The following is a 21,317-nucleotide window of genomic DNA, read 5'->3' as shown; positions in this document are numbered from 1 at the left end:
TTATGTTTCTTATCTGTTTTCGGTTAGTCACTACCTGATACTTGTTACATGCTTGGTTGATACTTGTTTTGCATCTCATGTTATTTCTTGCCTGCTTATACATGCTTATAGGGGGTAGTGATATACCATGCTTCACCATGTTTAGGACCTAGGTTTTATACCTTGTTTTATCTGTGTACCTTTGATTTGATTCATTGACCTAAGGTGCACCTTCTACATATATATGGTTTAGCTCAGGATATTTACATGGTTAGTGCCATGCACCATTCGCATGATTGCATACTGTGCGATAGTCCGCTCCATTATTGTTGAGCACATCGCCAGTTACATGGATCTGCACACACCACCACTCATGGGTTAGTGGTCGATACAGGCAGAGTGTGTGGCAGCAGGGACTTTGTTTGGCTTCGTTGGTCCGCTCATGGGTAGTGTGACGCAGCGTGGTAGCCGGCAGAGATTCCTCCCCGTCATCGTGTACCGGGAGTTGAGAGCATTGCGCTCCCCCATTTATGATTTGGGGTAGGAGGATAGGTGTACTCCGACAGCATCCTGTCCACTCGGTCACTCATCAGGAGCAGTGACGACAGAGTGCACGGTTGTCACAGACCTACCCACTCTGTCTCACTATTGTATGTGAGATGGTTGACTGGCGTCAGGGGTGACCAGGACGCATCATTGGCATCATACGCATTGATGCATTTATTTCTTGTGATTGTGTTTGCTGCATTTATTTGCTGCATATTGGTTGGATGTCATGCTTGACATGCATACAGGATTTCTATACCTCTCGGACTATTTATCCTTGTACCAGGTTCTGGTTAGTACAGATTTCTCCTGTTTACTACAGTTGCATTTTATTCTTCTTATATCAGGAGACTGTACGCATGATTAATGCTAGATGTTATTTCTCTACTATGTATATCAGTTGTTACCCGCTGAGAAGTTGACTCACCCCGTGGATATTTACTATTTTCAGGTTGATGCTGTCACGAGATAGTTTCAATTGCTAGTCCCTGGAGTCCACGAGGATGTCTATTGTCTTTTGGTGTCTTTTACTAGACTATGTTGGAAACTGTATTGTTTTGATATACTTGGATTTTATATGGACATTGCCGATGAATTTTTAATTGGATTTGTTTTACTACACGCCTGCCTAGACGACAGAAGAGGTAAGTGGATTTTATCGTCGGTTTTGAACTTTATGAGTGTAGTTGAGTAGGGTGGATTTTGAGTCTTATTATCATTGCTTATTAAACTGCGTGGATGTCATTATTTCAGTTTGTTTATTATTGTTATTTGTTCCAGCCGTATGTGGCTGAGGTATATGGTGATGTAGTAAAGTTTCAGATTGTCCGCCGTACAGGGGAGATGCTGCCGAAATTTCTTCCGACAGGGACTCCTCTGGGGCGCGACAGGCAAAATGATCTTCATTAAAACCGCCCACACTAAGTCCTCAATATCAATCTCTAAGTGTAGTCTCTTTTGGTCTGCTCTGTCTTTGTACTTAGAATTAGGGATGGATAAATGATCTTTTACTGTTTTATGGATCTCCTGTAAACAATCCACGAAGTCAGCTGCCCTACTACGTAGGGGACCTGTGATAGACAATGTCAACAAATCCAATGGATCATGAGGCTGAGCTGAATAAATCACCTAGAACGAACTGAAACCAATACTTCTATTCACAGCATGGTTGTGAGCAAATTCCGCCTGACACAGCTTCTGGTCCCAACTCTTCACATGGTCTCCTACTAAGCATTGCAATAAGTTTTCGAGTGACCTATTCACAACCTCCGTCTGCCTATCTGTCTGAGGATGATATGCACTACTAAAATTCAACTATGTACTAACCATCTTCCACAAGCTACACCAAAAGTGGCTAAGGAACCGAGTGTCCCGATCCAAAATAATACATGTCAACAATCCATGAAGACGGTAAATATCCTGAAAGAATAGTTGTGCCGCCATAACAGTATATGTAGTCTTCTTGCAAGGAATAAAATGAACCATCTTAGAAAATCTATCAAAAACAACAAAGATGGAATCATTACCTCGCTAGGTACACAGCAAGACGAGCACAAAAGCATGCTAATATCAATCCAAGGCCGAGAAGGGATCGACAAAGGCATGTACAAACTCGCATTAGTGGTTACTGTTGGAGCAATCTAGGGACCCTAGGTTTTGATGTTTGGGCAAAGGTTTAAGTTAGGTTTATTGTTGTATTTGATATGCAGTGTGAGTGTGCAGGATACAGGTACAACAAGGAAGTCCAAGTGTGATCTTGGCAAAGGAGGAAAGTCCAAGGATGAGTCTTGGCGGTGTAAGTCCAAACATGTAGTCTTGACAACGTAAGTCCAAGTGTAACTTGGCAATGGATGAAGTCCCGGAGGCGCGACCTCTTGGCAAAGGAAGACCCGACAATAATGACAAGGCCGATGGAAGCTCCAGAAGGCAAGACGTGAAGGATGGGGAGGCATCCGAGGGACGCAAGGCTGATGGAGGAGGCTAGAAGGCTAGGTCTAGGTTGGTCAAGCGAGGAGTGTTGAGAGATTGTACTCGAGTAAAATACTAGAATTAGGGTTTCTTGTAATGCGCATCAGCATCAGTAGCATGATCGCATGTTTTAGCGATCGGTGATCGCGCCGACCGGCAATGAATGTGTGAAATTGAGCTGGGGTGTAACGCCGAATTTCCAGAGGGCGCCGATCGCATGTTTTAGCAATGATCGGTAGGCGGGTTTTCAACCATGGCTATAAAACCAAAGCTTGGGAGCTTGGTTTGAGTTGACGAAATTAGACTTGGTTAAGGTCTAATTAGTAGTCTACAAGTGCTCAAGAGTTTTCCTTGTGTCCAAGAGGTCTTGGTGAGTTTGTGGTGAGGTTTCTCCACCCACAAGGAGTTTGAGCTAGCCGGAGGTCTTCCGGGGAGTAATCCACCGACGGATAGGGATCGTCCACCTTACGGACACGCCGTGGAGTAGGAGCTTTATCTCCGAACCACGTAAATGATCGTGTAGCTTGGTTTGCATTCTCTCTTGTCTTATATTTTGTTTAGCTTGTTTATTTTTGTATTATTCCGCTGCGCAAGCTAACAACGTAGGAAGCGAACGATTTGGGTGAGCCGCTATTCACCCCCCCTCTAGCGGGCACATCGGTCCTAACAGTTACCTCCTTAGAGACTTGACAAATTTTGCACCTCTGCACATATTTCTCTACTTCTTGTCGCAATGTAGGCCAAAAGTAAGAAGTTTGAACCAAATGTAGTGTTCAATCCCGACCAACATGACCCTCACTATAATATTCCTTGATTATCCGTAAGTGAAGACTACAATATGAAATGCGTAACTGATTACCTTTAAACAAAAATCCCTCATATGCAAAAAATTAGTCCTCTCTCCTGCTCATACATCATGCAATATTATTGAAAAATAAGAATCAATATCAAGAAAATCACAAAAAGAGTCAAACTTTGCGACCTCAACCCGTATAGTAACTAGAAAGTTACTCCAGCGACTTAAAGCATCTGCCACTCGATTAGCAACCCTCGCTTTATGTTTAACGATAACATAGGCGTGTTGTTCCAAATAAGCAACCCATCTCGCATGGCGGAGTGACACCATATCTTGTTGGTGTAGGTGTCTTAATGAATCATTATCTGTATATAACATAAATTCACAAACAAATAGTGATGTCAATACCTCACGACTTGCACAATGGCAAAGAATTCCACGTCACAAGTACTATAATTAAGTTTTGTTCTAGAAAGGTTTTCACTAAAAAATGTGACGGGTCTACTGTTTTGACTGAGTACTGTGCCAATACTAATTTTGGAAGCATCTGTGTGCAACTCAAATGGTTATGAAAAATCTAGAAGGACTAAGATCAGTGTCGTTGTGAGTCTTTCTTTAATCAATCGAAAAACTGACTTTGCATTATCAGTCCACTCAAATCTACAACCCTTCAAACTATTTGTTATGAGAACCATAATAATGCTAAAAGAAGCAATGAAATGCATGTAAAACGAGATCAATCCGTGAAAACTTATTGCTTCTGTTAAGGTCGTCAGTGTAGGTTAATCCCCGACTACTTGTATCTTAGTTTTGTCAACTTCCGAACCTGCTCCTGAAATCAGATACCCTCAAAATAGCACCTTGGAAGACATAAACACACTTTTTCATAGCAGCATAAAATTTTTCCCTACACAACACATTAAAAACCTCTCTCACGTGCTGCAGATGTTCTTATGAAGTCGCACTATATATCAAGATATCATCAAAATATACCACGACAAACCTACCAACAAATGGCCGCAACAATTTATTCATCACACACATAAAAGTACTAGGAACATTAGATAAACCCAAAGCATCACAAGCCACTCAAACAAACCCTCCCTAGTTTTAAAAGTTATTTTCCATTCATCCCTTGGCCTAATGCGAATTTGATAATACCCACTCTTTAAGTCCAACTTGGTGAACACAGTTGCTCCACTAATCTGATCAAGTAAATCACTCAAATGGGGAATGGGAAAATGGATGACCCAGTTGTCCATGCACAAACGCCAAGATCCATCTTTCTTTAGTACCAAAAGGTTCCCTTATATGGCCTTTAACCAACAAATCTTCAACCTGTCGTCGCAATTCTTCATGCTCACACAAGCTCATCCGGTAATGCAATCTATGTGGTATTGATGACCCTAGCTCCAAATCAATATGATGTTGAATATCTCCTTGAGGAGGTAACTCATCAGGTAGCTCTTTAGGAAAGATATCACCAAATTCTGTAATTAAAGGAACCACTAAATATGGAATGGTGTTAGGTTCATATACTTCCTTGCCCATCAATATAAACCCCCTTTCTGCATTTTGCTACTCCTCATTCAACTGAGCCATGGACAATAAGATTGACGCTTCACCTGTAGGCTTCGTTTGGTAGTAGCACAATTTTAGCTCCCTCAAACACAAAACTATAAGTATTAGTTAGCCCATCATGAAATACTTGTCTATCATACTACCAAAGTCTGCCTAACAATAGGTGACAAGCATCCATCGTTACCATATCACACCAAACTGTATCTTTATATTTTAGACCAATAGAAAAAGAAACAAGAGACCTTCTTGACACCGATACCTCACCCCCCCCCCCCTTCTTTCTTGAGTCATGCTAATTTGTACGATTTGAGATGATTTTCTGTCTGAATATTTAACTTTTGAACGACATCAGCAGATATGATATTTTCACAACTCCCAACATCGATCACAAAACGACATACTATACCCAGAATGGCGTGTCAATTGAAAAATATTACTTCGCAACCCGTCATCGTCTACCGATTTTGGCGTCAAATAGGAACGCTGAACCACTAAAGTTGTCTCAACATTTCCTTCCAACAACACTTTGTCTACGGCCTCCTCGTCATACTCAGGGTCTCTAGAGAATTCTACTATACCATCTTCACAATCTTCATTCTCCACGAATAGTGTTTTCTTTACCGCAGCCTTCTTACAATCCAATTGTCTATGCTTAATCTCTCCACAATTAAAGCACTTTATTTCCCCGCCATTGTTACCACTTCCTCTATTAATTTATCTAGCACCCTTATTACCAACCCATCACTCACACCATTAGGCCCTCCGTTTACTGCGTTCGTAGGAAAAAAATCCAATATTTCGTCGTGCTTGCTTTTCTACTACTCTGGTGTGCAGCAGAAACAAAAATAGGATCAAACCTATTAATTGTGTCTTGAATCTGATATCTCAACCCCTCGATGTATCATGCTACCAACTTATCTTCTGTCTCATGTATTTCATTCCTCGCAATTAGTTAAAAAAATTCAGAGATATATTCATCCACTGACCGAGTACCTTGCTTCAAATTTTGCAACCTTTGATACATTAGTCGTTGGAAGTTGTATGGCATAAAGGTTTCTTGCATGAGCTTCTTCATCTTTTCCCAATTGGTAACTTTTGCTTTACGCAACTTGTTTCGGGTTAATTTCAGTTGTTCCCACCATGTAGCCGCTCTCCCACGCAATCTAGTCGTAACTATGGGCACCCTCGTCTTCAGGTACTTCTTTAAAATCCAAGATTTCTCTCTATAGAGGTCAGTCAATCCAAGAACTCCTCAGGTTGTAGGCTGCCATGAAACTCAGAATTTTCGTTCTCATACTTGACTCCCAACGCCAGCGATCTTCCTCTACTATTGCCTGGAGTCGCCTGTGCGAAGCCTCCTCCTCCTCACCCGTTTCCACATCTGAGTTTGCTCGATGACGACGATGGGTAAGATTTCTTCTAGTTTTGTTCTCGAGCAACGCCTCCATCCTGTCAGCAAGACGTTCCACGACCCCTTCGATTCGCCCCACCTGTTCATCCATCATCTCTCGAAACCGCTGTTCCTGATCACGTTCATACATGTTGTGGACATTGTCAACGCATTGTTGTCTTCTCGGCAGCATGATCTCGCAGGATCAGTTCGACTCTGATACCAACTGACTTAGTAGATACTATCGACTATGTTGATTTGCACACGAATACCGGAATTGATGCTTTTACAACCTGTTGACTCGAAAGAGAATACCAGGAAATAGGGAAAATACCTCCTTCCAAGAACGAGACGATGTCTCAAAATAGAATTAAACCAAAACTGTCTTGAAACATGAAACGAGACCATAAATAGAACGAAAACCCTAATTTTAAGATAACAATACCAAAATTAACCAAAAAACAAAAAAAATACAAAAATACTATAAATAGTAAAAAAATATGTTCGGATGCTCCAAAACGGATCTAAACGGTAGAATTTAGGCCTGAAACTTGACGGTTATGGGTACCTAGGTAATAAACGTAGATGTTCGAATTCTGCAAGCGTGACCACCGACAAAGCTTGATTCCGAGTCCCGAGTCAAACCCACATCACCGAGTTGGTACTCAAGTGATAGATTGCCGCAAGAGAGCAGGGATCGAATTCCCGGGAGAACAATCTCTTGAGAAATAAATCTTTCCCGCCTAAAGAAACGTCATTCGGTCACCGTTATTTACCTCCCTTCCAAATGCCTTGGGGCAGGTGTGGAGGGGTGCCTAGGGTGAGCACATCACCTTTATCCACAAGGGATAAGCTTGACCTAGAAATATCCATGCCAATATGGCCATGTGTTGTGAGCAACTGAGATACAACTCATTGGCATCCTTAACTGACACTCGCCCTCATGCCAAGCATAGATGTTGAGCAATGCCCTACAAAATATGAAATATTCCACAAACAGAAAAGTAAGACTAACACACTAGTTGAAGATGATGAAAATCCAGCTCTAATGCAGCAATTAAGCAACCTTGACGTATCACCTGTTTGAATTAAAGTTTTGATAATCATCAAAAGAGACTGAATGGACCCAATCTCCAGATAATTGGCATGATGTTCTTTCTTGATTTTCCCTCAGATTGTGAACATGAAGTGACGTATAACAAAGGGTTGCAAAGGAAAATAAGGTAGGTTTCCATTATTTACTCTTGGGGCATGAGGCTCACCTAAAGATAAACTAAGTTTGATTTACTCTGAAATATGAGGGAATGTCAAAAAGGAGAGAGTATTATTCTGGCATCTAACCTTGGAGATAAGGTCATGAATTTGGAGAATAACAATCTGTGGGAGATTCTAAACAAGTATTTAAGAACAAGCATTACAAGGATTCGTAGGTTCAGCTAACAGTTCAAAACCACCCCAATGAGGCATAGCCTTTGGCTCTGACTAGCTTTATATTTATATCTCTACTTATCATGCACATCTTAGTTTATTATTTTACTCCATGCCTCCTCCAAACCAATATAAAAAGGCTATGTCCCTCCATTTCAAATAATAGATTAAACTGCGGATGGACAGCCATTCCTCTGATCCAAATAAGAAGAGAATTTAAAATGCATTCAAGAAGTACCATAACCATGCATAGTCAGCACAAGTAATTCAGGGTTGAAAAGTATACCTCTGTGCCTGCAATACCCATTGCAAGACCAATATCAGCCTCGTGCAGAGCTGGAGCATCATTAGTTCCATCGCCTGTCACTGCTACAACTTCATTAAACATTTTCCTCAAGTTTTTTACTAATGTATGTTTGTCCAAAGGCAAAGACCTAGCCATTACCTGTAAATGACAAAGTAAACTAGCTGCTAAAGATTAGGATAATCTGATATCCACAACATATAATTTCGTGCCAATGTTTCAGATAAACTGGTTTGTTTTTTCAGGCAAAAAATGATTGTTTGTGACCCAAGTGTGAAAGGGTTAACAGCAAGCACGTTAGTGTAGCTGAAATTGTTTCTCATTGCAGTAAAGCAGCATAAAGGAACCTGAATTTTTGGTATTATATCTTTCATTTCTTCAGGGTTCTTGTTTCTAATTTCTGACCCACAACATATAATTTCGTGCCAATGTTTCAGTTAAACTGATTGATTGTTTTTTCAGGAAAAAAATGAGTGTTTGTGACCCAAGTGTGAATAGTTTAACAGCAAGCACGTTAGTGTAGCTGAAATTGTTTCTCATTGCAATAAAGCAACGTAAAGGAACCTGAATTTTTGGTATTATATCTTTCATTTCTTCAGGGTTCTTGTTTCTAATTTCTGACCCTTCCACAGCCAAACCGTCCTCGGATAATATGCCACACTCTTTTGCTATGGCTTTAGCTGTATTTATGTTGTCTCCTGTAACCATCCGCACCTTGATACCAGCGGCTATACAAGTCTGAACAGCTTCCTTAACTCCTGGCCGTACAGGATCTTTGATGCCAAAAACACAAATCAGTGTGTAACCAGTAGCAGGAATTTCATCCATATTCTGCTCTTCACCATTGGTGTCCTTAAAGGCTAAGCAAAGAGTTCTCAGAGCTTCACAAGCAAAATCATTAATCACCTTCATAACATTGTCCTTTTGCTTATTGGATAAAAGAATGATACTTCCATCACTGTCAATTACATGATCACACATTTGTAGGACAATTTCAGGTGCACCTTTGCAGAAAGCACGGGTCCCTCCATCAGGTAATTCAACAACGACAGACATTTTCTTTTTTACTGAATTAAAAGGTTCAACTTTCAACTTTTTGCAGTGCTGATGCTGTGAATCTACTTGTGTTTCTAACACCAAACCAAACTCTAATAATGCTGTTTCTGTAGGGGTCCCTAGTATTGAATTTTCACCATCCTTCCCTCTAACCACTTCTGAACCACTATTGAGAAATATGCATTGCAAAAGGACTGTCAAAGCACTTCCTGGTATCATGGATTTTAGAGATACAGCAGTCTCAGATCCCCTAAATGATTTTGCCATTTCACAAATCCATATTTTATCAACAACCATGTGTTTAGTTGTTAGTGTACCAGTTTTATCAGTGCAAATACAACTAGCAGATCCCATTGTTTCACATGCTGACAGGTGTCGCACAAGTGCCTTCTCCTCCATGAGTTTTTTCATTGCGAAGGCAAGACTCAAGGTCACAGCCAGAGGTAGCCCTTCGGGAACAGCAACAACAATGATTGTAACAGAGATAGCAAAATAGTTTAGTATTGTCAATACATCATCCGGAAACCATTTCAAGCCTGCATTGTAGAACTTATCAAGCATGAATCTTCCTAACAGGACAACGAATGTCAATGATGCAAATGCTAAACCAATCTTTCCAATTATTGTTGCAACGCCATTGAGTTTTACCTGAAGTGGTGTTTCATCTTCCCCGCCATAACTCAAGGTTTCCATTAATTTTCCCCATTCAGTCTTCATCCCAACAGCAGTAACAATCATCGTGGCAGAGCCATCTTGCACTTTAGTTCCTGCTAGAAGAAAGGGCTTTTCATGAGAAACATGCACTGGTTCACTTTCCCCAGACATGCTTGATTCATCTATTAGCAAAGCATACCCAGAAATATACAGTCCATCAGCTGGAACTATATCTCCAATTGAAAGATTAACAATATCCCCAACAACTAAATCATAAATTGAAACCCTCTGTCTGTAGCCATCCCTGGTTACTTGAATGAATATTTTCTTCTTTTCTTTCTCCAAATCTCTGAATTGTAATGATTGCCTGTAATCACTGATTGAAGTGACGATGACAACCAAAAAAATGCTGAGAACGATTCCCAACCCATCATACATGCCCTTGGGCCATCCTTCTGTAGCAAGACCCACAACAATAGATATCAAAGCGCATATCATAAGGATGAGCAATGTCAAATCATGTAATGCATCCCACACGAACATCAAAAAACTTCTAGGAGGCTTCTCAACATACTGATTAATTCCATAAATTTCCTGTCTAATGGATAAGTCACTTGTTTTGACACCATAATCTGGTGAAATAGAGATTTTTCTTGCTATGCCACTAACTCCTCTATGATTCTTCAATCTCCTGTTATCATGGGAGCGTGCAATGTTTGTCAATTCATCAGGACTTATAAGGAAACCAGCTTTTCTAACCTCCTCCGAAAGTGGATACTCAGCATTTGCACTAGCTGCAATTAAAGATGAAAAAGACTGATTAACAGAACAAGTTCACTTATAATGTCAGTGCATGAAGTTCAAACCATCAATAAAGTGCAGAGCAGCCGTTTGCACATAAAGGGCAACCCGAATTTTTCGAATATTTTCCTGTGTAAAACCATAAGCATGTTACCTCTCAATAAGATGTTGTATAACCGAAAGGAGTCTGATTAAAAGGTGAACACAAAAAAAAAGTACTCAGAAACAGTAGCACAACCAGATTAGAAAACCAAAAATCAAGCAAGAATAGTTGCTGAGACTATTTGACAAGGAATGTTAGCATGTAATATCTAAAATAGTTTTATAAAAGGGAAAAAAAGTTGCCAGGTTTTCTAAAAGGTTGCAACATCAGCGTGAACATTTGGTGCGTAAGTTGTTGAGTGTAATTACATGAAGTCAAGATTAGCTATGATGGCAAATCCATGCCATCAAATCTAATCTTAGAATTCAAGTTTTACTACCTTATTTAAGTTTTTGAAGATTTAAATCTTCCAGCAACTGACAACAAAGTATGGCTAAGGTCAATCTGTTAGCAAATCAGCCGACAAAACAGCCTTTGCCTTTCCTCACCTTAGCTATAATGGACAATACTGTTTTTCTTGTCAAATCTGATCGAACCACTATTTATCTTAAAAAATGAAGCAGTTAGAGAAGAGGCATTCTTAACCTAAACACAACATTATTCTTTTATAAATAGTAGATAGAGCAGGACTTTTCCATCGTTTCTTCAACAAAAAAAAAAAGTAATTAATAAATATGGCAGACTGCAAAGACTTCGCTTAGATGGCACATTCAATCTTACGAGCCCTGAGTTAGTTTACAGTTTTAAATCCTCATCTAATCAGGAAAGGGATTCAACCTATCACAGTTTTCATTTCTAAAATCCATACTACATTAGTTGCAGAAGAAAAATAATCTGATACATATATATAAAGAAAGCAAGCAAAATGCCTATTTAATTTTACAAAATATATATTCTTATTTTTAAAAGAAAATTAATTAATCAAGCTGTTTGATAAAACAACTCGACTAAGTGTTCTGATAAAACAACTTGACAGATTGAACTTAGTTAAATTAAATTTATTTTTATTTTTATTTTTAACTTTTAAAACTAAATGGTTTCCCCCATTCTAATATAGAAAATCGAATTGTTTTATACACACAAAAAAAAGAGTGGGCTCTCATTCTATAAAACTAAACTGATGGATTAAAATAATTCAAGAAATTAGAAAAGGAGTAAATGCCCATGTAAACATTTTCCAATTTAGATGTTGGCAAAATAAATTTTTGTTATTCTACTCACAGGCTAAACATCTTCGTGGGTTGCAATTCTAAAAAATAATAATTAATTTTTCCTTTTTCAAAGAGATAATTATTCCGTTATATGTATTTATTTATGACGTTTTATAAAATTAAATTATTATCAAGTTGTTTCATCGATTAGCTCTAAGTCCCTATATTTTTTGCACTAATTATGGAAGAACTCATTGCACACATTCAAGACAGAATACTGTGGTGCATGTTGTTTGCAAAAATGATATTGTTTTGATAGATGAAACATATGAACAAGTAAATGTCAAACTAGAATCTTAGCGGAAAATACTAGAAGGGAAAGATTTTAGGTTTAGTAGAATAAAGACAGAATATATGGAATTTAAATTTAGCAATATTAGACGTAATGAGAAAATTGTTAAGATAGAAGATGACGAATTGCCCGGAAAGCTTTAAATATTAGGATCATTTTTGCAAAACGATAGAGGAATTGAGAGAGATATCTTACATAGAATACAACCACGATGGTTGACATGGAGGAGAGCGTCGGGTGTTTTATATGACCGTAAGGTACCTCAAAAACTTAAAAGAAAGTTCTACAAAACCGTAGTTAGACTTACTATGTTATATGGAGCTGAATGTTTGGCTATAACTCGAGCAGAAGATGAGAGTTGCAGAGATGATGTTAAGATGGATGCGTGAACATATGAGGATGGACAAAATAAGAAATGAGAGTATTAGAGAGAAAGTCGGAGTTGCATCTATTGAGGGAAAACTCCGAGAGACACGTTTAAGATGGTACGGGCATGTACTTAGACGATCAATAAATACTCCAATTAGGCGATGTAAGACAAATACGCCTATCAAATGAGGAAGACCAAAAAAGACTTGGTTAGCAACAATAAAACAAGATAAACTTTATTTAAGTATAAATGATGATATGGTAGAAAATAGAGCTCAATGGCGTAAAAGGATCCATATAAACGACCCCATCTAGTGGAATAAGGCTTGATTGTTGTTGTTGTAGTTTTATCATTTTCCCTTAGCCATCAGCTGTATCTATCTGATACCTGAGAACTTCGGCGCTTCCTCTTCGAATGGCAATACAAAAGCCCTAGATGCTCTAGTAGCAAGGTTGATGTCGGCCTCCCTCCCCCTCACGCATGTTGCTCTTCGTCGTTACCCTCCCACTTTTGCCACTGCTCCTTCTTGATGTCGAGAGCAATTCTATATATGTAAATTGTAGAAGATACAATAGACTTAAGACTGAATTTGTTTCCACCACCTGAAAACCCATTATATTGTGCGTAGTTAAGAAGCGAGTTTTCTTAATCGTTATTCTTAGAGAAGTCAAACTACCTTTGTGACTTAATCCCAGAAAAAGAAATCCAGAGAAAGACTAGACGAAAAATGACGATGAAGTTGCCAAGATAGGGACACATTAAATTTTTTTGAAAAGGAACTACTTTCTTTAATCTAAATAAGAAGAAGTCTTCACCTAATTCCGTGTTCCAATATCGCCAAATCCTCAAGATTTATTAGGACTAAAGTCGCTATTGTGCCTTCTTAGAAGAAAGAGAAAAAAGCATGCTCTTTCCATCGTTTATTTCTACATTTTAGTAGATCGTACACTACAGGAGTACGCCCATAATTTCATCCAATAGACTTTCATCCAACTCAAGCACTCCTAGTCCTTGTCCGTCAATATACTAGGGAAAACATGATGTTACGGTGTGTTGAGAGTGGCCCCAAGGGTAATGTGGAATCAATGGTCAAAATAATGTGGCAGTTAAACTTAAGGTGAGGTAACGGTCAAAGTCAGGGTGAGGTGGTGGTCAGAGTCAGCGTATATGCAGCTAAACAAGTCACTCTCAACGCTAAGGCACTCCGTATGTAGCCGATCGACCCCAGAGCTAGTCAGCCCCAGAGTCGGTGGACCCGAGAGCTGGTCGGACTTATTGGACTTAGCACTCCATTTCTCAGTGCCAAGATACACAGATTATACTCGGTCAGTTCCAGCACCAGTCGGATTTACGAGGTCCTATCTCCCATTCTCCAAGCACAAGTCTCTCAACATACGGTCGGCTGGCCCAGAGCCAGTCAGACTTAGGGGACTTAGCGCTCCAATCCTCAGTACTAAGATACACAGAATACACCCGGTTGGCTCCAACAACGATTGAACATACGGGGCCTAGTTCCCCGCTCCTACAATGCAACTCTCAACATATGATCGGTCGGCTAAATAGGCGGTCGGACTTAAGGGACTTAGCTCCCCACTTCTCATGTTAGTCTCCCATCATATAGCCAATCAACTACTACGTCGATCGGACTGTGTCCAGGAGACAACATTATTAGGGAATCACAACAACTTATCAGAGAATAACTATTTGTCAAGGAATATTCTACCACCAAGGCATATACATAAACTGGAACCTTCTTTCGAGGATGGTCGTGTTGGTGCATTTGACATCAATGGTTGTTGAACTAACCTTGTTACCGAGTGCACAAGGTTGACTAACTTGACGGGTCAAGAGGACCAGACACACCAGGCAGGAAGTCCAGTCGAGATGTGTGATTCCCGATTGGCGAAGTCCAAATGTAGAATTCTGGCAAGAGGTTGGGATGTTCGATTCCTAATGGATTGAAGTCCGGATGTGCAATTCTAGTAAGAGGTTGAGATGTTCGATTCCCGATGGAAGAAATCCAGATGTGCGATTACGACAAGAAAACCTAGTGGGTTAGATTAGACGTCAAGGAGGTAATTTGACATTTGATAAATGGAGGTAAGTCGTTGGAGGAAAGTGACTCAGTGAGGGCGCGCCCCATTTAAGAGGACAGTAGGATCCAATTTAGGTCCATTTCGGAAATCTAAATTGAGACCCTGACTATATCCTAGTCTCGAAAAGACATGATCTAACTCATAAATCCATATAAACTGTTCATGCATATATTTTTCTAATTCTATGTTGTAGAGACAAACGTAGACCTTCGAATTCTGCACGTGTGGCAACTGACAGAACTTGATTTCGAGTTCAGAGTCAAAAGATATAGCCTCCGGAAGATTGTTGTGTCAAACCAGCAGTTAGAGGCGCCTCACATGCTTCTAGAGGCGCTTTGATCTTACTGGAAGGCGCCTTGAAGAGCTTTGAAGGCGTCTTCCAAAGGATAAAAATCGAAATTGTAGATTTTATCATCATCGAAGATAAGGGGCTAAAATTTGTTTGTGGAGGCGCCTCGGAGGAGGTTGAAGGTGCCTTCCACAGCCTATATAAGCCTTGTTCGAGCAGCATTCAAGCCACAACCCTTCTACAAGCTTCTACGAGTCCGTTTGACGTTCTGACAACTCCGGCTTCGTGCTACTGCTTTGTTACAACACTACTGTGCCCAACTACTGCTGAGGAGTTGTTCAACACCAAGCCTGATCCGATCATCTTCGAAGGTGTTGGGTAACGAACGTTTAATATTGTACTTAATTGTTGCATAAAGGAAAGTGTAGCTTGTTACACTTTTCCTATTCTTTTTATACTTGATCCCCTCTTCCGGCGGTTATCGAAAATGTTATTAATGGATTACTCATCAATAGACCCGCGGGACCTGGGTTTTAGAGTAAGAGCCGCCGAATACTTCGAACCAAGTAAAAACAACCGAGTTCGAGTTTTCTGTTTTGCTTTCGTATTTAGTTTTTTCCGCTGCGTACTTATTTCAAAACCGAAAAAGTAATTTTTTTTAAACCACGTGATTCAACCCTCGCCTTTGCGTCTCAATCCAACAAGTGGTATCAGAGCAATGTTCTGCTCTAAATTGGTGAAACCACCAATCAAGTCGGGGGAATTGTTTTATTTCTTTTCGGATTTCAGTTTTTAGTACCTTATTTGAATTGGTAAAGTTTACCTCTTCAGATAATTCTTTCTCGTTCGATTTTTACTCGAACTTGGTACAACACCACTCGAGCCTTATTTTTATCTCTCCTCCCACACTACTTACCTCAAGACCTAATATTGGCATTTCTTTTTAACTGTATTGTGCAGGAAAAATGGAACACAAAGAGACGCTCGAGTGAAATGTTAACGAACCATCGCCATACGAAATGTACTACTATAGAGTATAGAAGCATCAGATGGAATGCTTCGTAATGATGAATGACTTCGATTGCGGTATAACACTAAGGCGATTCTCCCAAGACACGGAAGCAAACACAAAGCTAATAAGTTTAATTTTAAGTTTATTGCCTAACGAAATTACATGCAGAATTGGAGAACACCAAGATGCCTATAAGTTTTGGACTCATCTAACCAAACTTCATGAGGATCTATCAAAATTACAGATCAAGTCAAAGTTAAATCTAAACACGAGTCTGAACCAACAAAAAAGCATACAGGATTAGGGGTTACACTTGAGGTTAGTACTATTTATCAAAATACCCCTGTCAGTAATAATTTAAAAAATTTGCATGATAATTTAGTTAATAACAAGGTTCTAAAATTCGCTAGGCGCTAGTCGGGCGGTAGACCAGCGCCTAGCGCCTAGGCGTCCCTAGGCGGATTCATCGGTATCCCATGTTTTATGTGGACTGTGGACAATGTCATATGCAAATCTGAATGTTGTATTAAACAATTTCATAGTAATGGAGATCTAACTATGTATGCATAAATGCATACTTTCCAATACCAAAAAATAAAAAATTAGAAAAGAAAACTAACAATTTTGTGCAAAGGAAATATAATAGACTAAGTAAATACGAGCAAAAGAAACAGTTGAACAGTAGAACATGCAGTAAGTCATCATAGATTATGTAGTAAACAGTAGAATATATATCCAACTCGAATTTTAAAACCTTGCTATAAGCTAAAACAACTTTAATGGTGAAAAACATTAGAAAATATCAAAATAGTAGCAAGAGTTCAAATCAAGACTACATCATTGTGAACCACTAAGCAAAATATAATTGTTGAATAACATATATCATGCATTAACAAAATGAGTTTAAAATTACACAACTAATAATATCTCATAGACTCATATTTATTCTACTTCTTTTTCTCCATAATTTTCAATAACTTGTTCTTCATCGAACACAAACTCAATATCATTAATGTGATCCTCCTCTTCTTCTTCGGATGCAAAATCATCTTCATGAAGTTCTCTCACTCTAGAGCTTCTTCGGGGTTGTAGATTTTCATCTGCTCCACTTGCTTCATCAACCATTTGCCAAGTGAGCCCGGAACCTAGTTCAACTTCATCATCTTCCCCACCATCCACAATCCAACTTTATGCGTTTGAAGCATCTTTTGCAAGAAGGACATCGACATTCCTTTATTTTTCTCTTTTTCGTTTGTTCAACAATCTAGCATTAAATTGGACAAATACTAGATTGTTCAACCTATTGACATCTAACTTATTTCTTTTCTTTGTATGAATCTAAAAAAAAAGAAAGCAAATATTATAGTTAGTATATGAATATAAATGTTAAAAATTATAGTTAATTTAATTAAAGACTGAAAGTTTAAAATTTACTCTTTTAAATGTACTCTAATTTCTTTCACACCAAGATGAACTTGTAGTTAATGAAAGTATCCTCAATGCCATCCTTAGCAAGTTGGGTGTGTGAGCACCGTAAGTACTCCACCATGCACATGGATCAAATGTATCATCATTTTTTTCACATGCTTTTGCTACCAATGTTTTTCCAAATAACCCAGTCTTATCTCTATATTTTGCAAATTCCTTGTTAATAATTGTATCTTGTAGATTTAACTCATTGGCATGCAAAATTTCCATGCATTCAAAAATCCCCGCCATGACCTCCTCATAAAAAGCAATAAAACTATCTTTATAGTAAAAATAAGGATTCAACAAAAAGACAGTGGTATGCAATGGTGTATCAAGTCTATTTTTCATTTTTGACTCAATAATAACTATGATAGGCTGATAATTTGATTCCACGTTGTTCAGAGCCACCTTGATATCTTCTTTAGCTTGAAGAAGCTCCCCATATAGAAACCCCATCGATGACTTTCTATCTCCATTTACTAATCAAAGAACTCTTACCAAAGGAGCAAATATTTTCAAACAAAGTGTCACACCATTCCAAAAACTCATGCTCATCACTGTAGAATAAGTCAATTTTCCTTTGTTTGTTTTTGACCATTTACATTTTTCCCACATATCACTGGTAAACATGACCCTTAAACTAGCTTTTTTTTCAATCAAACTTTGCAAAAACAAAAAGGCAGCCTGGTGCACGAAGCTCCCGCCATGCGGGGTTCCGAGGAAGGATCCATTGTACGCAGCTTTACCTTGCTTTTTGCAAGAAGTTGTTTCCAGGATTCGAACCCGTGACCTTTTGGTCACATGGCAACAACTTTACCGTTGCGCCAAGGCTCTCCTTCAATCAAACTTTGCAATGTGAGGAAATTTGATGTAAACTTCGTAACTCTTGGTCAGACTATATCTCTCTTCTTCGTGAAACTTCTTATCAATGACAAAGTCTTATGGTGAGCATAGATGAAAATGGTAAAAGACTTGGCTTGCTCAATAACCTTTTTATATCGTGGAAGTTTACCAATACTTTCAAGTATGAGATTAACCGTGTGAGTTGCACATGAACTCCAAAAAATCCTAGGTCGGTTTTCTCTCATCAATTTAGCTGCAATCATATTATTGGTGACATTGTCTATAACAATCTGAACAATATTCTGAGCTCCTACTTATTCAACACACTTGTCAACATACTCAAAAATAAGTTCAGTCGTATGCACCTCGTCTGAAGACTCCTTAGACTTTAAAAATGTAGTGCCTTCCTTGCAATTAACACACAAATTTAAGATGCTTCTTCTTTTTCTATCACTCCATGCATCTATCATGATCGACCACCCATTCTTTGCCCATTCTTCTTCATGTTTCTTCAATAATTGTTTGTTCTTTCAACTTCGGCTTTCAACAGTGGCTCCCTAAGTTGATATTGAGTTGGAGGCTTGAATCCTGGTCCAAATTGACCCACTGTCTCCATTAGTTGCTTGAAGCCACATCATTATCGACAGCATTGAATAAGATTCCATTTTGATAAACCCATCTCCCAACATATTATTGAACTTGTTGAGTTCTCTCTTTGAAAAGAGCTTCATTTATATTTTTTTGGCGAAGCACTTTACTCCCACTTGAACTTACATTTTCTGAAGCAATTACTGATGCATATCTATCCATGGGGCCAAGTGGAAGAGGTTTTTTAATTCCATCCATCCCTTCAATTTCAAGACCTTCTTCGTCTAGAGAAATAGTTACCTCTGCTCTACAACTTTGTTCTTCCATTATTTTGTTCTTCTTTCTGTTTCTCCCTTCTAAAATAGCCCGTTTGCACTTATTTTTGTCTTCTTGAGATGCTTTTTGATAACCAGATACATTTCCAGGTATATTTCCAATGTGATCCTTGATCCTATACACTCCCCCGACATTGTTTTTCCACATAACTTGCATTTAATTTTGTTGAGGTTCTTAGAATCAATCAATATCCCAAATTCTCATCCGATGTCATTTGACTTTCTTCTAAGAATCCCGGATTCGGGTTGAGTGACAGACGCTGTCGAAGATAGATTGCTTGCCATTATAATAACAGATAACCTAAAAAAATTATATATAACAACATAATATAATAATAAAATTAAATTATACCATACGATACAAAATATAACATTAACAAGTCTGAATTTTTTTTTTATATATCTTAATCTAATTAATAAAATTTATTATATATTTATTTAAAAAATATATTTTAAATATTTTTTTTTATATTTTAAACCCGTTTTATATAAATTAATAATATTTATTGGAATTTTTAAAATTTTAATTTAATTTTTATATTTTTAAAACTGATTTATGTAAATTAATAATATTTATTGGAATTTTTAAAATTTTAATATTTATAAATCTGTTAATATAAATTAATAATATTTATTAGAATTGTTTAAATTTTAATATAATTTTAATATTTATAAATCTGATTAATATAAATTAATAATATATATAATTTAAAAATCTGCTTTATATAAATAGATTTTTTAAATTTTAAATATAATTTTTATATTTTTAAATCTGATAAATGATAATATTTATTAGAAATTTTTAAATTTTAAATATAATTTTTAAATCTGTTATCTAAATTAATAATATTTATTAAAAATTTTAATTTTAATATATTATTTATATTTTTAAATCTGATTATATAAAATAATTATGTTTATTATTTATATATTTTAATTTGTTTTTTATAAATAAATAATATTTATTATAAAATTTAAAAAATTTAAATTTTAAATATATATAATTAGGATAATTTAATTAGGCTTTATGGACCTATTATTTAAATTATCCCAGTCAGAAATTGTTTTATTTTATTAAATAAAAAAAAAATATGCACAGTAAAAAAGGGGAAAATTCGCGACGATGGTGCGGATGCCTCGCGGGAGGCATCCAGCGTCGCCGGAAGCGTCTCTGGCGCATCCGGTGAAGTCCGGCGTTGCTTCCAGCGGCGCCCGTAGCGTATTGGAAAGCTTCCGGCGTCGCCAGAAGCATCGCGACGCTACCAGCGCCCTGGAAGCAACGCCGGACTTCGCCAGACACGCTGGACGCGTCCGGCGACGCTTCCAGCGGCGTTGGACACCCCACGACACATTTGGCGCCGTCGGAGAGTAGCCACGATGACGAATCATGAGGAGAAACAAAAAAAAATAACAGAAACAAAACAAATTAAGAGAAACAAAAATAAAAACTTACCGGAAGCGACGAAGCTGAAGCCGCGATGAGAGAAGACGAAGAGCCGGCGATGAGAGAAGTTGAAGAACCTTGTGCAAATTAGGATTTAGTATTAAAAGCCTAAAAATATGCCAAAAATATCGAGGCCCGCCGAACCCGCCTAAGCCTGCAAGGGCCGCCGAAGCCCAGTGAGGGCCGCCGAGGACCGCCTAGGCGGCCTTGCCGCCTAGGTCACCCGCCTAGCTGGTTTCCGTCTCGGTTTGCTACCGCTCCGGCGCGGTTTGCCGCCGCACAGCACCTAGGCGGCCGCCTAGGGCGATATTTCGAACACTGGTTAATAATGAAATTACCCCTAATATGGTATATGATAATCTATATCTGCATAATTCAAATTTGATTAAAAATTCAGAACTAATAAATAATTTAGGTTTTGATCAAGTCAATCAAGACCTTGATCAAATTGGCATCAACATTGACTTGGTCAAAGACCAAATCAATTCAAACAATTTAATTAATTCACAATTTGAATTTAAATAAATTAATTAATAAAAATCTTAAAAGTTTAAAAAATAATAAAAATTTAAATAATAATTCAAACTTAAATAGATCTAAAAATTCAAATGATAAAAATGACGAAGTCAATATATATCTAAATAAAATTAATAAATTTCTTAATAAAACATTTGATAATCTAGATAATATCAATCTAAGAATTTCTATCCAAAATAAAAATAATTTAATAAATATAAATTTAAATCTTAAGGATAAATCTA

The 21,317-nt window shown here is 37.9% G+C and overlaps 1 protein-coding gene across 2 annotated transcripts in view; it reads right to left on the bottom strand.

Moving 5' to 3' along the window:
- Window positions 1–21,317, bottom strand: part of LOC122012570 (probable calcium-transporting ATPase 8, plasma membrane-type) — a 31,276-nt gene that overhangs the window by 3,808 nt on the left and 6,151 nt on the right. For both annotated transcript variants that reach the window (XR_006120272.1, XM_042569151.1), the window contains exons 2-4: window positions 10,569–10,632; window positions 8,557–10,496; window positions 7,975–8,133 (exon numbers count right to left, since the gene is read on the bottom strand). Coding sequence is in view for 1 of the 2 variants with exons in the window: in XM_042569151.1 (XP_042425085.1) it covers window positions 7,975–8,133; window positions 8,557–10,496; window positions 10,569–10,632 (2,163 nt within the window). In the remaining variant the exon portion in view is untranslated. The remainder of the gene's footprint in view (window positions 1–7,974; window positions 8,134–8,556; window positions 10,497–10,568; window positions 10,633–21,317) is intronic.

This window comes from Zingiber officinale, chromosome 8A (assembly GCF_018446385.1).
Source record: "Zingiber officinale cultivar Zhangliang chromosome 8A, Zo_v1.1, whole genome shotgun sequence".
Lineage (NCBI taxonomy): Eukaryota > Viridiplantae > Streptophyta > Magnoliopsida > Zingiberales > Zingiberaceae > Zingiber > Zingiber officinale.
The sequence above is the reverse complement of the archived record's forward strand: the minus strand, read 5'-3'. Positions and strand labels throughout refer to the sequence as shown.